General features: G+C 41.4%; 1 protein-coding gene across 1 annotated transcript in view; it reads right to left on the reverse strand.

Annotated features, from left to right (window-relative positions):
* Positions 1-18,494, reverse strand: part of BBOX1 (gamma-butyrobetaine hydroxylase 1) — a 74,798-nt gene that overhangs the window by 56,067 nt on the left and 237 nt on the right. The window contains exons 2-3 of the mRNA XM_019552059.1: positions 6,302-6,732; positions 4,054-4,168 (exon numbers count right to left, since the gene is read on the reverse strand). Coding sequence (XP_019407604.1) covers positions 4,054-4,168; positions 6,302-6,679 — 493 coding nt within the window. The 5' untranslated portion in view covers positions 6,680-6,732. The remainder of the gene's footprint in view (positions 1-4,053; positions 4,169-6,301; positions 6,733-18,494) is intronic.

The raw sequence follows: 18,494 nt of genomic DNA on the forward strand, positions 1-18,494 counted from the left end.
AGTATTCTTTCCTGCCATGGCAGAGGGTCGGACTAGATGATCTGCTCAGGTCCCTTCCGACCCTAGAAACTATGAAACTATGAATTATTTAGTTATTTATACAACTTTATTTAGAAACCTTTATAAACAATTTTAGATTTATTTGGGGTAGGGCCTAATCAAAAAAAGGACTGCAGAACTGGTCTTCCACAGAAAGCATTATATTTCGATACCAAATTCCATGTGTTGTGCAATGTACATGTGTGTACATAACAGCACACAGCAGCTACAGTATATCTCAGGTAACTGAAAACAGACTTCTGTACTGGGAAAATCATAGGCCAGGTATCAATTCTACCTTTGGCTTGGTACAATGAGATCTAAAATCCTCTGCTGCAGAGACCTTTATTAATTCTCTTTGACATTGAATAAAATGGTATTTACTTTATACACAGTGGCCAAAGTCTACAAAAATAGCTTGGAAACTTCCTATTCAGATAAATGACTTCCATATTTTTATGGAAATAATTTTCATAAATGTCTCATGACACCTAAGGTATGGATTTTAGGTACTTTCTTTAAGTTGAAAATGAGTTTGGGGTAGAATATTGGGAGGTTAATCAGAGACTGGTTCGGGCTTCAGTGTGAGATGAATGTACAAGGCATGTTTGCCCATGCATAAAATTGAGAAAAAGGATCAGTTGTTAATGTCTGACTATCCAGTCACTGTTGAGAACCTGCCCAGCTCAAGCATTCAACCTCTTTAGGAGGACCAGTGCTGCATAAATGGCTGCCATTTCTTCACAGACTTAGGTTACCTGTGCCTGTGGGTCTTGGGAAGATGCAATAGTTCCTGAAAACAGAAGAGAAACTAGACTTATTTTCTATGGCAAAACAAGAGGTTAACTTCTAGCAGATGGTCTTCCCGTTCTGAAAATTTGTAATGACTTGACCAAGAGTCTACTGAAGTGAATGAAAATATCTTTATGGGCAGATTTTGCACCACAGCTTTTGAAGCAAACAGGTTATTATGTGTATACAAGGAGATGTTCGTTTCTTAAGATAAAATATTTTTTTAGGCTATTTTACTGTATTTGAGTAAAATACTGTAAAAAAGAACAAAAAGTTTGAGAAAGTCACAGGGAAGGAGCAGGAATGAACGAAATTTATATGCACTCTCTTGTGAAAGAAGATAATGTATGACATTGTTGAGTGTATTGGTTGATTTGAAAATCAGGCTGTGAAAGTTTTGATTGGGTTGGGTTGATCTCAGGCGCAAATATAACAAAATGTCCAGAGGTCCACAGTGTTTGTCTTTGATCAGGTGATTGAAAACTAAGCAAGCAAAATCATAGACCTCACCAAGACGCAGTATCATAAGGCCCTGGCAAATATTGCATTTATAGTGTGCTGAACATGTTAATTGTGCTGTAAATTGCACCAAGTCAGATATCAACCCAATTATGGCACCATAAAATAGCAAATAAGACCCCAAAGTGTTCCATATATAATGGAGAACAGCTTATGGCTAGTTTGTATGGCACTTCAAATTGAATGCGAGGCATATGTCCCAGACCCAGGACCACCCAGCCAATGCTGACAATTAGCTGATTGTTGGCATCAGCATTAGGCAGCCCCACATCTCAAAATGGACCCAGGGCTGCCTGAGGCCAATGCCAAAAAATTGCTGATTGCTGGCATTGGCCCTGGACAGTCCCAATTCTGGAGCTAGGCATTTGTTGGGTATGAGTTAGGGGCAGCCTCTGAGTCCAGGACCCAGCTACCTGCTGCCCAATCTGCAGCTGCCAGGGGCTAGTATATGCTTGAAACTGTCTTATAAAGAAAGTGCAAATAACATTTTCCTAATCTATGGGGGATGAATATATTCAAAATGTTTGCTTTGTTCTATCTAAAACCTATTATCCTGTACAGACAAAAGGACAAGGAGAAAATGTCCCGTCAGAAAACAAAAATTGGACCTATTATGAGAAAATGAACTTTGTTTTGTTTTCCTGACTAGACCATCTGCCTGCAGCAATTGTTATTGCTAACTAATCGCAAACAAGAATGTGTCTGCATTCATTGGTTGTTTTGGTATACTTTTGCAACATAGGCCAGGATCTCAATTTTGAGCCAGACACATTATGTCATTCAATTGACCCCATGACCTGGATTTTTGCCATATACAGCTTTCTGAGAACTCTATCGCTGGTGGGGGATTGGAGGGGCTCTCCGATTATAGAGACAGCTGATAGAGAGGGACCCTGTGTCTGCTGTTCCACCCCACTCCAATATAGGGGATACTTAATGGAAAGGAAAGGATCTCTATTAGAGTACTCTTGTGTACCCACCGTACAGAACCAGTTTTGACTGTTTCCCTGATTCTCACTCTTCTGTGATGAACAGAGGTCTGATTCAGAAGATCTTAAAGCCCCATATACTTTGCTGTTTTCATTTTTCCCTAGTTGTCTAAAATAAAACTAAACAAAACCACCTTCCTTCTTACTATGATTGTTTAAAAACTCCCAAAAGTTTTACTTAAGTTGGTTTTAGAAAGATGTCTCAACTGACCCTTTGAGCTGCTAAATTTTGAGACAATTCATATCTGGAGATGAATTTCTCATCTCGGGTCTATCCTGTTTGCTTTTCTTATACAGCAAAATCCCCTTGTAACTGATGCATCTTAATGCTTAATGCAATTCCAGTCTGTTTTCCCATTGATCAGAACTATTGCAAAGAGATATCATCAGAGGTGACAGTAAAATTCTTGTCAGCTTCAATACTTTCTATACTAAAAGACACAGAACAGGCAAGGAAAGAAGTGATGTTAAGGTGCATAGTGAGTGCACACAGATGCACGTGCACCCCCTGAGCATGCACCCCCTATGAAAAGGCGCCACCGACACTGCTGGCAGCGCTGGTGGGCAGTCAACGCTCACCTCCCCACCCCTGCTGCCAACACCGCCAGCAGCATCTGTGGGTGGTCGCAGGTTGCCGGTCGGCACTCACCATCCCCCCACTCCCGACAGCACTGCAGCTGCAGGTGGCAGCTCTTCACTTACTGCTGCCACACTCGTGCCTCTGCCAGTACTGCTGCCATCTGCAGGTGCTCACTGTGCCCCCCCCCCAGCTTCCAGGGGCACATGGCGTTCATGGGTGCATTCATGCACTGTGACAAACCCAGTGCTCTAAAGTTATTGTGGGTGGTCCCTGACAGTGTTCCCACTAAGCTGCATGGTGAGCATGGCCGCGCAGGTGCCTGGCAGCATGGCATGAGCGTGCCTGTGTGGCCATGCACACTGTGTAGCTTAGAGGGAACGGTGGGCACTGAGGGCACTTTTATATATGCTCTGGGCTAGGGGGAGTGCCTTTTAATTAGAGTGCCTCTCGGGAGCTGCTCTAATGAAAACACCCACAGCATTTCATGGATTCAATGTCCTGTATTTCAAAATGGTGGCAAGAGTGCTTTAACTAAAGTTTATTCAACGAGCATCAGTTAAAGCACCTCTGCTGCCATTATGAAGCACAGGAACGCTGAACACACGAGACACTGCAGCACACTGCATGTTCTGATTAGAAGGCTCCAGCAGACTTGAATAATCAGAACGTGTTGAACCACGTGGATAGGTGCCCCTCAGGGCATCACAGTTTCATCAAGTATGTCAACAGAAGTATGAATAATGTTTTATTCTCAAGATACAAGGGCATCAGTTTCATCAATTATGTCAACAGAAATGTGAATGATGTTTTATAGCATGACACAGAAGTTATTTTCTCGAGAGAATAATAACCACATCACTAAAGAGTGACATTCAAATGCTGGACATCACAACATAAAGAGAACTTGACCTGAACATTAGCATAGGATCTTTGGTGGGTGAGCCAGTTACTAATTAATAAACAAAAAGAAATAAATGCATAAAATGACCCTTTTCATTGCAACTAGAATTCCTTTAGGATTTCAATTTTCCATAAAAATAAGACAAGGGCAGCATATATATTCACTGTCCTTCAGATACGTAATAGCCTATATCATTCTGAGAAATGCATAATATATTTGGTTTTGATTCCTACCTGGCAAAAATAATTCTTCCCGCATTTTTGCTCTGGCTTGTTCAGAAAAGCACCTTTTCTTCAACCATTCAGCCTCAAATTCACTGGTGTGTTCATTTGGCCATATAATATACACCTTATACAATAAAATAAACAGTGCATTAAGAATAAGATCATCAATAAGATCTACCTGAAACAATCCCAAAAATATATAAATGTAGTCAGACTCCTAGAAATAGGAATTAAATGTGTCATCAGATATATTGGAATTATTTGCCTCTTCCTGGCAACCTCTGCTGACTTAACAACTACAAAAACTTTCAAAAACTCAATTGAGCACCAGCCCCCAATTGAGTTCCCCCCCCAACCCTCTTTTTAAAAAAAATCAGTTTTTAAGGCAGCAGAGTGGAAAAGTGATAGAATTCACTGACTTGTGCTAGATGCCTTCATTCTGGATGCCCTGCTTAACAAACATGCTGTGAATGGGAAGAAGCTTTAATGAGGTGTGACAATGAGGAAAAGGTTGGAAGAGAATGATAACAACTTGGGAAGTATGGGGACAACTTTAAGGAAGTGAAGGAGAAAGATGAGAAAAAGATGACTGGATGGAAGAAAAATTAAAATATACACTATTCATTTTTAAGTGTCAAGTTCTCTAAAAGGCTAAGTACAGACAGTCAAAAAGCCAGAGGCTGAATCAATTCAATCTTTGAAGGTTAGTCTAAGATGCATAGATTGAACCAATAAGCAAGTGAACAGACATTCACTTTTGATTCTGGAAATACAGCCACATGCCTGCAGTGGCCCAGGCCAGAAACATGCTACAGCATGCCCCCTGCTCAGCTGGAACAGGCAGCTTGGGCCAAGGCTAGCCCACTTGCCCTGTGAGTGGGGGGTTTGTGGGGAGATACAAAGCCTCCTGGGATGCTGGAGGACTGTGAGTTAACTTGAATGTGGAGGGGATCTGGGACAGAAGTTCAATAAATAGATTTAACTTAAATCAGTTAAGTATGATACTATATCCATCCAGGTTTCTCTTAAACCAGTTTCAGCCATTTTGAAAGTGGTTTACAAGCACTGAACTTCTGTCATGTTAATGATATGAACCAGTTTCCGATCACTTATACTGGTTTATATTTAATTTCTGTCCCTAGTGTTTATATGCCTTTTTTGTTTTGGTGCCCCTGGTTGCAGCTAATGGCGTTCACAGACTCTGCCAGTGACTGACCTCCATTATGAATTTGTATTTTGGTAGCGCTCAGTAGCTTCAATTAGGATTGGCGTCCCATTGTGCCATGCACTACACAGAGAAAGATATAATCCCTGGTCTTGATACACTTAGCATCTCATAGCACCTCATTTTTTTCTGCTAAAATAGGAATTTACTTAATACAATTCAGAAAGACAACACACACTAAAATTTAGAGTGTGGAACCAGGAATTCCTCAGCATTGGCCCTAGTGCTTTCATGGATTTTTTTCTGTTACCTTTGGCAAACCATATAAACCAGGGGTATCAAACTTGTTGGGCCTAATGGGCTGGATCTGGACCATGGTGCTTCTCACAGGCTGCATGACCCTCAAACCTTGGTATTAATCCTGTCATTTCAGAGTGGCTCCAGAACTCAGGGAGTTAACGCTTCTTCTGCTTACCTCTTCCTTTCCCCCCTGTTGTCAGTCTTACACTAAAAACCTGATTGTGGTGGCCAGTAAGGTGGGGGTGGGGTATGAACGTGCCATTAACTCCTTGGTTAAATAGTTAACACCATAAACTGATCAGAAAGTCAGTATATAGGCTACTAGACTGTTTTTTCTCTGTGATTACATAAAGGAGCAAAGGTTGGTGGGGGGAGGTTATAAGTTCAGGAGACAAAAACACAGAGGGAGGGTGGGCTTAGGGAAATGAGAAACTAGGAGAATGAGTCTTCAGTTCTATCAGCCCACCAACTTCTGATGGCAAAGGAGTACAAGTAGGAGGAAAATCATTTTATACTACCTAAAATTAAAAATCTTCTGGTTGTCTGTTTTCCATGGTTAAAACTTACTAGAGTAAGAATGATTAAGATCTTGTATTTGGATTGCTCAAATGACAATAGTTCCTAAACATCCCGCAGAAATGCAGTATAGCACTGATATCTGTGGATAGCATGAGTGGGGCATATCCTGACATTCATGTTGCAGTTTTACTGTCTATTGCTAATTAAAAATTAGCAAGCACTGTATTATTATATACAAACCATTTAAGAGTAAAATATATTTAAAAAAAATACCTTTTTTCTATCTGTCAAAGTGATGTCCTTCACCCCAATGTCAACATCTAGGTCTTCAAAAGGCAGTTTGCGGGCTTTAGCAGAGTGCAAGAAGCAGTCAGGACACTGGCAGTTGTCTCTTAGCCACACAGAAGGGTAAAGGCTCTTGCCCCCATCTTCCCAGTGGATACAAACAAAATGATTGGCATCAAGAGCTTCCACTTTCTGAATTCTTGCATTCATGTTGAAAGGCTGAGCTGCTTGAACTAGTCCAGCTGAACGCTGCAAGGGTGTGGATCTTGTTATAATACTCCTGCCCTTTTGTATTAGCAGCGAAACACATGAACAGTCTTGATAGACTTTGGACCTTAATAGGTAGTTACCCACAGCAGTCCACATTTTGATTAGCCTTATGCAATCTTCAAAGGTTGAATGCCTTTGTAGGATTTTCACTACATGCAATAAGTAAGAACACAATAAATTATTGAAGGAATAATGATAAAATAAAGACAATAAAAAAAGAAAAGAAAAAAAAGAGCACCCTGTTTCTGCCGTGCCCTCTTTTCTCTTTCCCTCTCTCTTCCCTGAACTCTTAGGAATACATATCTTCCACCATTTGTACGTTTTGACCCAAGGAGAAAAATATATTTAGGCCCACATTTTTTTTAAAGTGACTCAGAAACTTTGGGTCTGACACTGCAGATTCCTTTAAAAGTTGCTGTTATTGGTCCTCCTTCCCCAGCACATTTTCACCTGCTAGTCAGTGAAACCCTCATGAGCCTGTCCCACCATGTAGTGTGCAACCCCTGTCAATCCAATCACATTTTGTCATCACCCACATACGTAACTTTCAAACTTCCCACCCAGCAAATCATTCTCATCACCAGTGTTTTAAGTATTTTGATGAATGAGTGGGACTTGTTTGCTGGCTGAAAGCTCTACTTCCTCTAAACAGAACTGTAATGTGGGTACAAGCATGGATAAGGGATTGGTTGCTTCTCTGTTCTGACAGCTTAAAAAGGATTTATCTCTAAGGCATCACCAAATAGATATCACCAAATACAGGGGAACAGTTGTGCTGATTCGTTTCTCTGGGTGAAGAAAAACATTGTCTGTTATCCCACCCATTGATCTTATGGGACAATGGGTGGCATGCTCTCCCCTTCCTGAGACGCACCTAAGCAATCTCTCCATGGTGCATCCCTGGAAGCAGGGAATCCTGACATTTCCTGCTTCCAGAGCCATGCCTTGGCGATCCTAAGCGTGTGTCTCTGGACACAAGGAAACTTGAGCAGGCAGTCCTGAGGCTTGAGGGGCCTGATCCTGCATGGGAATTCCCAGGACATGCAGAACCAAGCCCCAAGAGCACCTGCCTGGTGCAGTTGGAGAGTGTGGCCAGCTCACTTGCCTATATTTTCCCAACACAAAACAAATAGACAACCCCTGCAATAAAGTGGCATAAATAATTATTACTATTAAATAATTATTATGATCACACTGTGTCATGGCAAAGAGTATGGACGTCTATATGCTTTTGCTTTGTGCCACCATAAAAATGTTTACGGCGACACAAAGATGATGTTTGTTTCCACCCTAACTTCCTCCACAGCAATCAACCTACGTACCTTTTACCGTCAGCCAGCAGCTTGTGCTCCTGTCTTCTACAACCGATTCTTCCTATAGCTGTAGGTAGACTGAATCCCTCACTTTAGGCAATACAGCTCCATACTGGTCCTTCAAAGAAAAGCAAGCTCAAAATTTAACCTTCAAAAGCTTTTGGCCTAATGAAGCAAGCTGTGTACAGGTTATAATTATCCCTTTTAAGAAGAAAATGACTAATGATAGGATGTATTAATAAAAAAGCAACTATCCTCTATTTGGTCTTTTAAAAATGCTTATAATTATATTTCAAGTGTTTATTTGAGCCTTAGCAGCCTTAAAAGCCCAAGCTTCTGGTTTCAGCTAGATTTATGGTTTGCTGTTTGGGAACACAAGGATGTATATAGAAAGGTGTGTATTTCACAACAAATATTTAGAGCAGTGTTGTTGACTGATGGAATACAGAGAAAAATACAAGAGGAATTTGACCAGCAAGAGCTTGTTGTTTTCCTGTGATGTGTGTTGCTTCACTGAGGCCTGTTTACCCACTGATAAATAACTCAGTCCCTAAAATGCATGCCAAGCAGAATCTATTCTGAAATATATGGCAGTAAGTCTCTCCAGTGATATAGAATGGACCTCTAATGCACAAAATAAAAGAGGTAACTGACCATGTCATACATAATTGTCTAAAAGAGGTACTAATTCTTCTGTAAAATCTCCAGATAGGTATATTTTGTTGAAGAGAGGACATCTATAATAATTTTAAAAAGACTGGATTTGAGAGGCACCCGATATATCTCCTCTGTGTGTGACAGCAGACATACAGATGCCTGTTTTTATTTTCATGGTTTTTTTATAACTGATATTACTATTCACAAAACACTATTGTTTTATCAGATGCATATGCTTTCACTATTCTCTATACAACCTCTTGCTGGGCTGAGCATGTATTAACTGAGTTGCACCATACCCAGAAAAGGAAAGCTTGTACTCTTCAAGGATGTGCTGCATTTCTTCAGTGTGCAGAAGACTTTTGTTTCTAGTATCAACATTCTGACTTACACGCAAACACAAAATTCTTTTAAACTTCACATTTGGACCACAATTACTTTTACAAAATGATGCAAGATCTATCTCTTTATGTGTGTCTATCCCAACCAGGAAGTTAGAGCACAGTCCCGTCTTCTCAGGGAGTTAGAAATAGCCTACACAGTTCTGAAATGTATGCACACTCAGACCTCTATATTTACTTTATTTTCAGTACTGTGGGTGCAACTGATATAGCCTTTGAGCAGAAGCATAACTGGGCAGTACTGAGTCTTGGGCACTACTAAACCCACTGTACCCTGCATCTTCCCTGCAATGGCCCTGGCTCCAGCTCCAATAGCAAGGACAGTAGAGAAGCAGTAGAAGTGGGTAGACAGTGGTTCTCTGCACTGTGGGAGATGTCATCTTTTTTTGCTGCCAACATGCATATTGAGCAGCCAAGAAAACACTGGCTTTCAGCACCAAAAAAGGAGGTGACTTCTTCCTTGGTACATCCCGCTACAGTTCCTGCAAGGTACATCACCATCATAACTCTCACTCCCTACTGACTAAGTCAGAGCCATTGCAAGGAAAGTGGCAATGGTGGGGAGGGTGGCATGGAAGGTGATGAATCTTTCTTGCTTCAGTTCTGCCCTACACACACACTTATGCAGTGCCAGCGACCTATATTTTCCCTGTCCCCCACATTGTTACATGACTGTCTCAGTTCCCTGTCAAAAGGGAGGAATGTCTGTTTCACAGCCTGCAGTTAAATCAAACATTCAGTTGGTCTGTAAGGTATATCTCTACCCTGCCTTCTGCCAAACATCAATGTGTTGCATTGACTATAGCATGTTTGGCATGAAAAACAATTCTGTTTCAACTAATGTAATCTTTTTCAAAGATAAATATATCACACACTGCTTTTGAAATGCAGCGATCTACTTTGTGGGCCTACTGTAAACTCTTCCAATACTTTGGCCCCCATTTGCTTGTGTAAATCTGGAATGTCTACTGAAGTCAATGGAATTACACTCCTAAGCTAGGGACAGACATTCAAAAAGCTTGAGCCTGAATTGATTCAATCTTTGCAGGTTAATCTAACCTAGCTAGGCTGAACTGGTTATTAAACGGAAGACCTGGACCGAAGAAATGCAGGCACATGCTGGCAGTGGCTCAGGCCAGAAGCTGAGGGATGCTAGAGCAGCCTTCCCTTCCCTTGCACAGTGCTGAGCTGGGGGCGGTGTGGCCAGGCCCTGGCAGGATGCTCGGACTAGGAAGGGGTTCCCCCCTCGCCATTGATAACAGAGCATTTAGTTACACAGCACAGAGTTACACAGGGATTTATTAGCATTTATCAGCCTGTCAAACAAAACAAAGCTTCTCTCATTAGTTCAAGCTTTTCTTAAACAACTTTTCCCATGGAAGGAACAGAGGGATGTTACTGCTGATTAGCTCCAGGAAGCCATAAGTGGACACAGTCCTGTCTGTCTTTGTCCTGTCTGGCACAGCACAGACTGTAGCCAGCATATGGTATGGTAGCTAATGTGGAGAAGTGTCTGTGTAAGAAGGGGGAAATCCCTACTTGAGCAGGGAGTGGTGCAGGGAAGGGAGCAGGGAGAAGCCAGGCAGATGCTGCTGTTCCTACTGTCTCTTCCAGAGCTCCAGCCAGGAAACAGAGAGCAGAGAGACACAGCCAGGGTTGCAAAGTATCTGCGATGCTGGGGATTCTGGTTTAAGTTAAACCAGGAAGGGGTCTGGGACTGACATTGCATAAACCAGTTTGACCCAAATCAGTTAAGTCTGATACTACATTCAACCAGGTTTATCTCAAACTGGTTTCACCCATTTTCAAACTAGTTTATGTGCACTGAACTTCTGTTTTGTTACAGGTTTAAACCAGTTTCTGATCACTTAAACCAGTTTATGTGTAATGTCTGTCCTTAGCCCTAATGACTTCTGACTCAGGCCCTACTTCTACTATGATTCAGTGTGTCAACTATTTGGAAAGGATCTCTGGAATAGCTGAAAATGGCAAAAATATTTCCTTTGTGAAGTTACTCATGTATTTTCTAAATTCCCAATTTGTGATCATCAAATCACCCTGCTTATTGTTTCAACTTGAAGTAGTAGCCTACATTAACCATCTATGGAAGGCAATGGTGCAATGAATGGACTATTTATGGTTTCCCTTGAATGATAGGGTGGTGTCTTCTTTAAAAAACAAAAGCCAACTGAAGCCAACAGATAATTCTGTTGAAAATATGGCTGCCATGACATAACATTTAACAAGTCTTAACACTGAGGTACTAAACAGAAATTAACTGGCATCAGCATGAACAAGTCAAGTAAGTACTACTCTGATTTTGTACATGGCAAATTTAAGGTCATATTTTACTCAGTTATACCAGTGAGGATCTAGACTCTCTGTATTTCCACCAGCATGAGTGAAAACAGAATTTGGGCAGCAAATTGCAGGAAGTAATCATTATTACTGGACTACTTATTATGAACATTTTTATTATGTTCATTGTATTACCAAAAGCCTCCCATTATGATCAGGGCCGAATGCAACTAGATGTTGTGTAACTACTTGCAGAGAAACTTATGCCCTGAAGTGATCATAACCTAAAACAGGACAGAAAGAGAAAACTAAGACATACAGAAAGTTGGCAATAGGACCAAGAACTGGACCTCAGGAGCTTCCAGTTCTGAATCTTATGCTCAGACTGCTAGGCTATGGCCAAGTTTATTTTAAAAGATCACTGAAGCTATTACTTGGAACCTATTACTTATTGCCATAAGAATACTTCTAGTACATTATTCAAGGTAGTAATAATTTCAAAATATCTTGTCAATTGCATTATTTTATATGTGTAACCCTTCTACTGGGTACCAGTTGCCAGCACAAGGACCAGGTTCATGTTTTTGGGGTACCTCACAAATTATACCTGTGGCTTGAGCCCCCACCCAGAAATTTTGGGAACATTGAATTAATGACTAGGGTGTCCTGCATAAACAACCCCTCCCCCATTGCAAACAGTGTAACCAGAAAACATTTAATACAGAAAACAAAAGAAAACACAAAATGTGAAACACTACTAACTATACAACATTGTCTAAAGGTTGTTTTGTGCCAGGGGAAGCTGGGTCCTTCCTTGGAGCAAGCGGCCCCTTGGTGCTGTTGGAGGGATAGTGGCATGGCAATTTTTGCTCCCGCGGAGAGGTTGTGCATAGGGGGCAACTGCAGCTCCAGACAGGGACAGCACGGACTGTAGCCAGCATATGGTATCGTAGCTAATGCCTGAGCCACTGCCAGCATGTGCCTGCACTTCTTCGGTCCAATTAAATGGATGTCTTCCATTTAATGCACCCTGCACTTCTGGGCTCAATTATATGGCCTGATGAAATGAAAACTGCAGGAAAACTCCAAAGGAACCAGGGGCTGATTCCCCCAAAACTGGTAGGATTAGAAACACCCAGGTTCCAACCCTGTTTAAGCTGCCAGGACTAAATCCTGGCCAGCAAACCCAAGGAATCAATACTCTTTCCCACAGTATTAATCCCTTAAAACCTTAAAAAAAAAGAAAAAAAAGGGGCGGGGGGGAGAAAAGGAGGAGAGAGAGGAGTTCCCAGACACTGGGGCAGTTCTCCCTCTCTCTCCCCACTACCTGAGCTTCCCTTTTTGCTATCTGCACTGCTTCTCTCTTGGAGGAGACTTCACTCTTCAGCAGCAGCTAGCAGCTTCTCCTTCTCCAGCCAGTCTAGCTCCCCTTATATCTCTTTGCATGACATCACCCGGCCGTGTCCGGTCAGGGAGCACCACACGCCAGTTCTTCTCCCAACCAACTGGTCTGAGGAATCCTCTGATTCCCCTGGCCAATAAGGCCAGAGGGTTTTACATATTTTCCCCAGCTACAAACCCCAGCTTGCCATTTGTTGAGCACATGGCCAGAACAACAGGGGCCACCTGCCCACATGAAAAAAGACTACACACAAAAAAACACAGTATACATATACCCAGTGTGTGTGTGGTAGGGAGCGTTACATATGTAATTCAGTTTTGGATTCCAACTTTTTCTTCTCAATTTTACAGTATGTCGACAGCATTTCTCTTCTAGGGCTAGGGACAGAAATTACACATAAACCGGAATCAGTGATCAGAAACTGGTTCAAATCTGTAACATAACAGAAGTTATGTGTATACAAACTGCTTTCAAAATGGCCAAAACCAGTTTACGATAAACCTGGATGAATGTAGTATCAGGATGAACTGATTTAGGTTAAATCAGTTTATTGAACTGTCCCAGATCCCCTCCACATTCAAGATAACTTACAGCCCCCCAGTATCACAGGATGCTTTGCACCTCCCTCAGAACCCCTGCCTCACAGGGTGGACGGATTAGCCTTGGCCAGAGCTGTCTGCTCCAGCTGAGCAGGGAGGCATGCTCTGGCACCCCTGGCTTCTGGCCTGGGCCACTGCAGGCATGTGGCTGCATTTCTGGAATCAAAAACAAAAGCCTGTTCACTTACTTATTGTTTCAAGCTATGCAATTTAGACTAACCTGCAAAGACTGAATCAATTCAGCCTCGGGCTTTTTGACTGCTGTACTTAGTCTAGAAGTAACTATTACTGCAAGCTGAGTTAAAAGCATTGATATTTCAGGAGTTTCCATGCCACCCAATGCTCCCTCCCCCATCCCCTCAGTCTTCAGTCTCCTCCCAAAGCTTAAAAACAGGAAATAAGCATCCATATAATGTTATTTTACAACTGAAAACTTGTCCTGTAATTTACTATAAAAATTATTTGCCATGAGCAGACAATAATAATTGTGATTAATTCCAAAAGTATCTGATAATGCAGGAAAGATTCAAAATACTTTATCAGTATCTCAGATTTTCTGCACTTCTTTCTCCATATTTTTACAATCAAAGCTATTTGCAGAATGAAAGGAGAATCAAGATCAGGATATTTGTTTCTTAAGCATCTGCATGCTCCTGTTGTGCATTCCTTTCTCAAAGACCTAATTCTATATGAGATGAAAGCAGCTGCCACGGGAATGTGGTCATGGGCACAGAATTATGATTGTAGGTAATATCTGATGAGATCTATTTCTCAGATTTATATCCTTAACCTTTTTTTAAATGTTCTCTTTAGAGGGAAGACAACATTTTTACCCTCCCTGGCTTTCATCTTTCATTCAGCCCCAACAACATCAGTGGATATCATAAGTTCATATAATTGTTGCCTGGCATTTGTGTGGCTCTTATCTGCTGTTATCAGTAGCTGTTAACAATATTTGTTATTGTGAGTTTTATGTAAACAAACAGTAAGGCAAAAAGTAAATTAGGTATAAGAACAGTCAGCATAAATATTTTAAAATAGTATAGCTAAGATAATGTGAATTCTCTACTGATGCTATGAACTATATTAAAAATGGTTCAGGACCCTATAGGAAGATGCAGAACTCCATTCTTGAGTGATGGCTCTTATATAAAGATTCAGCCATGCCTGGAGTGCAATGAAATCTGAGTCATATTAGTTGGTCAATTCAACTAGAACCAAGTCAAATACAAAAGAACCTGTTGCCACTTTTGGATTGTATTGGCAACTGGGATCTGGGATAGAAGAAAACCTGCATGGACTATACACAAACCATGTATGCTTTATAGGAAAACACAGTGGGCACATCTACATGTGCAATTAATGCATCTATATTTTCTGCACAAAAAATTCAGGCACATTAAATTGTGCCCCCTGCACACATCTAGATGTGTGCTCATCAGGAGTAAATTTGCTTTAGACGGGAGCAGTTCAGTTCAGAGCTGCTCTTGCCCTACTCTGCGTCCCTGCAGCAGCTATGAGGAGCTTCCAGGAGCCAGGACAGATATCCCCATCCTGCGCAGATTGGGAGGGGTCTCCACGGGGCTGGCAAGTAACAGCCCACCAAGCCAAGACAACTCTCCCCACCCCGTGTGGCCCCCTGCTGCCTAGGCTATCTGGTCACCATTTACATGTGGTCTTTGGTGCCTTCGTTTAATGCACCAATTTCTAGTACCTGTATATACCTACATATCTACTGTGCAGTAATTGCTGGACACATGTAGATGATGACTTTAGTCTAATGCACACTAAAGCATTAGATTAGATTAGTTTAATGCGCAGTACAACGGTTCATGTACATACACCCAGTATGTGGCAATCATGTTAAACACACTGAGCCTGGTAATCCATTCAGAGAAATGAACTTATAATGAAATGCAGAGGCAAGTTACATACAGTTAAAACATGGAAATTATCTCTGCTGTTGACCATTTTTCACTTGGTTAACATCAGTAATGTTTATTATTTTGTTTCTGCATATACACAGGCAAGACTATTGGGCGAAGTGCTCTCTAAAACATCAAATGTCATTTAAGTATTTGGATTTTGTCATAATCTAACTCAATAGATCATTTTAAATCAATATTATTAACACAGTAAACAAGATGGGAGCAGTTACCTTTGTTGATTTATATATTTAATTTTAAACTTGGAAGTAAAACTTCATGCTGGACAATTTACACGTCTCTGAAAACTTATATAAGAATGAAAAATCTCTAGAATTAAAAATACACCATTAACTGAGGAAATGGAGGCCTCCTAAGTGCACAGACCAGGGATGGCCAAGTTGTGGTATGTATGCCACAAGTAGTGCTGTGAGTGGCATGAGAGCCCCAGGCACTTGTGCTCACTGTTTTTTAAACAGATTCACATCACACAGTTTGAATCAAATTTCAATTGAAATTAAGGGTTAATAGATGATCAAAGGGGTTTGCCCCTTTCTTCACAGGCCAGTAGTGTGCTTATCCAGGGCTGGCAGCTTAGTCAGGATGCTGATACTTAGTCACTATGAGGTGTTGGCACATTTGTCATTGTAAAGGTGTTACTATGTGCCTGATAGCCTCTTACCTGTTGCAAAAACCCAAATGAGTGTCCTTGGAGGGGACTTATATTTGCAATACTCACCTGCATTCCTAAAAAATGCTTATCTGAGTTCCTAAGGAATGTTTTTCCTAAAAGCCATACATGATAATTAATACAGTTTAAATGGCCTAATTCAGACTGCCCTAGTATGAAATAATTTTAATCCTCATTCAATACAGATTAGTTAATTCGGACCAGAGCCAATTTTAATTCAGACTACAGAAGTCCACAGATATACAGTGATGGCTGTACTCCAGATTAAACCTAGAAAAATGTCATGTCTATAAACAGCCTCAGCAAGAAGTGGTGCTGGAATGGAGGAAGGGGGGCTCAAACCTTTAGCTATGTGGAGGGGAACAGAGGCAGGATGCTGCTGAGGTGAAATGTCAGGTGTCACTGATGCAGGTGAATCCTTCCGTGATGCTGTAGCCACTGCTGAATTCAGGACTTTAGATCCTTGCTGGGTTGCATGGCTGGGAAAAATTAACCCGGCTAGCACACCTCTGTGAAATGGCACTTGGGAAGGTGGTGGAGTGGGGTTTAACTTGTATGCCTGCCTAAAAAGGTTAGCCATCACTGGCAAAGACCTTTCTGAAGGTGAGAGGACCCAGGAGGGCTTGGAGCCTTTTTAGAAGAGCTTCAGAAGAGCAGCAGCGGGTATGCTCCACTTGTTATGTGTGAATGAGCTAACAATAATTCAAGCACAGTGAACCCACTCCAACTTTAATGCTCTTTCATGCAGGGTTAAAGTTGGAGTTACATTCGAATTGTTCTCAGCTTACTGATACATAACAATTATGATGTACAAGCTGTTGCCCTTCTGAAATGATCCCCTTTTGAAAGGGCTCCTGTGTCCATACCCTCATATCCATTATTAGGATGCCATTTTAGGATGGGAGTGTTTAAAAAATACGAAATGATATAGAAACATGCTGTGAATGCTTCTTTTGTATTACTAACAAATTGTGTCAGGACACCAGCTTCACAAAGTGATACTTGGCAAGATAATACAGTTACAGTATTTCATACTGCACCGCTCCATAAAATTATTTTGGGACCAAAGGGACCAACAGCCAACTTATGATTGGTATATGTAGAAAAAGCACAAACATCAGCTCAAGAAAACTTTGCTTATTTATTATGGAAATCCCTACCACAAAAGGTCAGGGACTGAATTACTGAAAGTGTTTGAACTTCTTCTTTTTATTTTTTTTAAAGAGCTGGCTGGTTTTGATTTATGACTAATAATATTCTTTAGTAACACATATTAAAATAGGTTAATTGAATTTCATGCTTCACAGCCTAAAATGATTGCTGCTGAGAGCAGGAAGGAAAAGTTTCCCCTGCATACAGCAGCGTACAATAGCCCAGATGCATTGTGTATTCTTCTCTCCATCTTTGAAGCATCAGACATTTGTCACTGTCAGACAGGCTATCAGATTAAATAAGATGCTAATTTGATGTAGTACAGAAAAGTCTCTGTTCCTAAGAATGTGAAAACTGTACTTTTCCCCAGGGTCAGTCTGGAAAGTTTGAGCTTAAGCAACTTCTTTTGAATGAAAGAAGTCCCACTCACAAAAATTGATCTCTAAAATTCTTATGTAATGTTGACCCTTCTTTAACAAGGTACCAGTCTGGAAGGATGGTGTAAAGGTGAAAGACTGGAACATCTAGGCCAGTGGTTCTCAACCTTTTGGACTCCAGGAACCTTTTAGTGGATTCAAGGTACCTGTCTATGATTTATGTGAACTGAGTGGTACCCAGTTTCAAAATCTAATTTATATATCACAGTGCTTACTTCTTTGCAGAGAGGCTGATCTAGGCCAATGATTCTCAGCCAGAGCACGGTGCTCCTCTAGAGTGCCATGAGATCCTTTTCAGGGTGCTGCAGAATATGAGCACTGTTAGGGGTGCAAATACCAACACCTGATTCAAACCCTGACATTTCAAATTGGAATCCATAGTGTCTGAGCCACTGGCCAGCTGAAGTTTTTCTGAGTTCACTGCAGAAGAGGAATTGCTCTATTTTGGCATAGTCAAAAACCAAAGGAAAGCTTATGGTAGTATTTTCAGATGGAAGAGCAGAGGAGCCCTGTTTCAGGCTCACCAGAGTGCAGATATTTGGAGCTTGCTTGGGATTTAACACTCTGATGTTGCAAGAGGGAGATGTTTGCACAAGAATCTCACTGGAGATTACAGCCTTGGCACAGGGCTAGCAGGGGCCCTTGTGCCCCTTGGCAACCCCCCGCCCTCTGCCCCCGGCTGCATTTGGGGCTGCGCTGAATATGGCTGGGCATAGGATTGCCAACCCTCCAGGACTGCCCTGGAGTCTCCAGGAGTTAGATATAAATCTCCAGAAGGCTGCTGAGAGTCACCAGGGAGATCAATGACGGGACATTCATGAAAATAAATATTAAATGGTAAATCCAATGTATACAGTAGTCCAGTGGATTTTTTAAAACATAGTAGTAATGTGCATTTGCCTTCCTGACCTAAAGTCTGCTCAGTGCAGTCATTCTTGTCATTACGGCATGTGCTGAAACCGCCCGGAATAGATTCAAATGGAGCTGGCAATCCTGGCTGGGCATGCATGCCCTGGGTATTGGGGTGACCGCCTCT

This window comes from Crocodylus porosus, unplaced genomic scaffold (assembly GCF_001723895.1).
Source record: "Crocodylus porosus isolate Cpor-Errol unplaced genomic scaffold, CroPor_comp1, whole genome shotgun sequence".
NCBI lineage: Eukaryota > Metazoa > Chordata > Crocodylia > Crocodylidae > Crocodylus > Crocodylus porosus.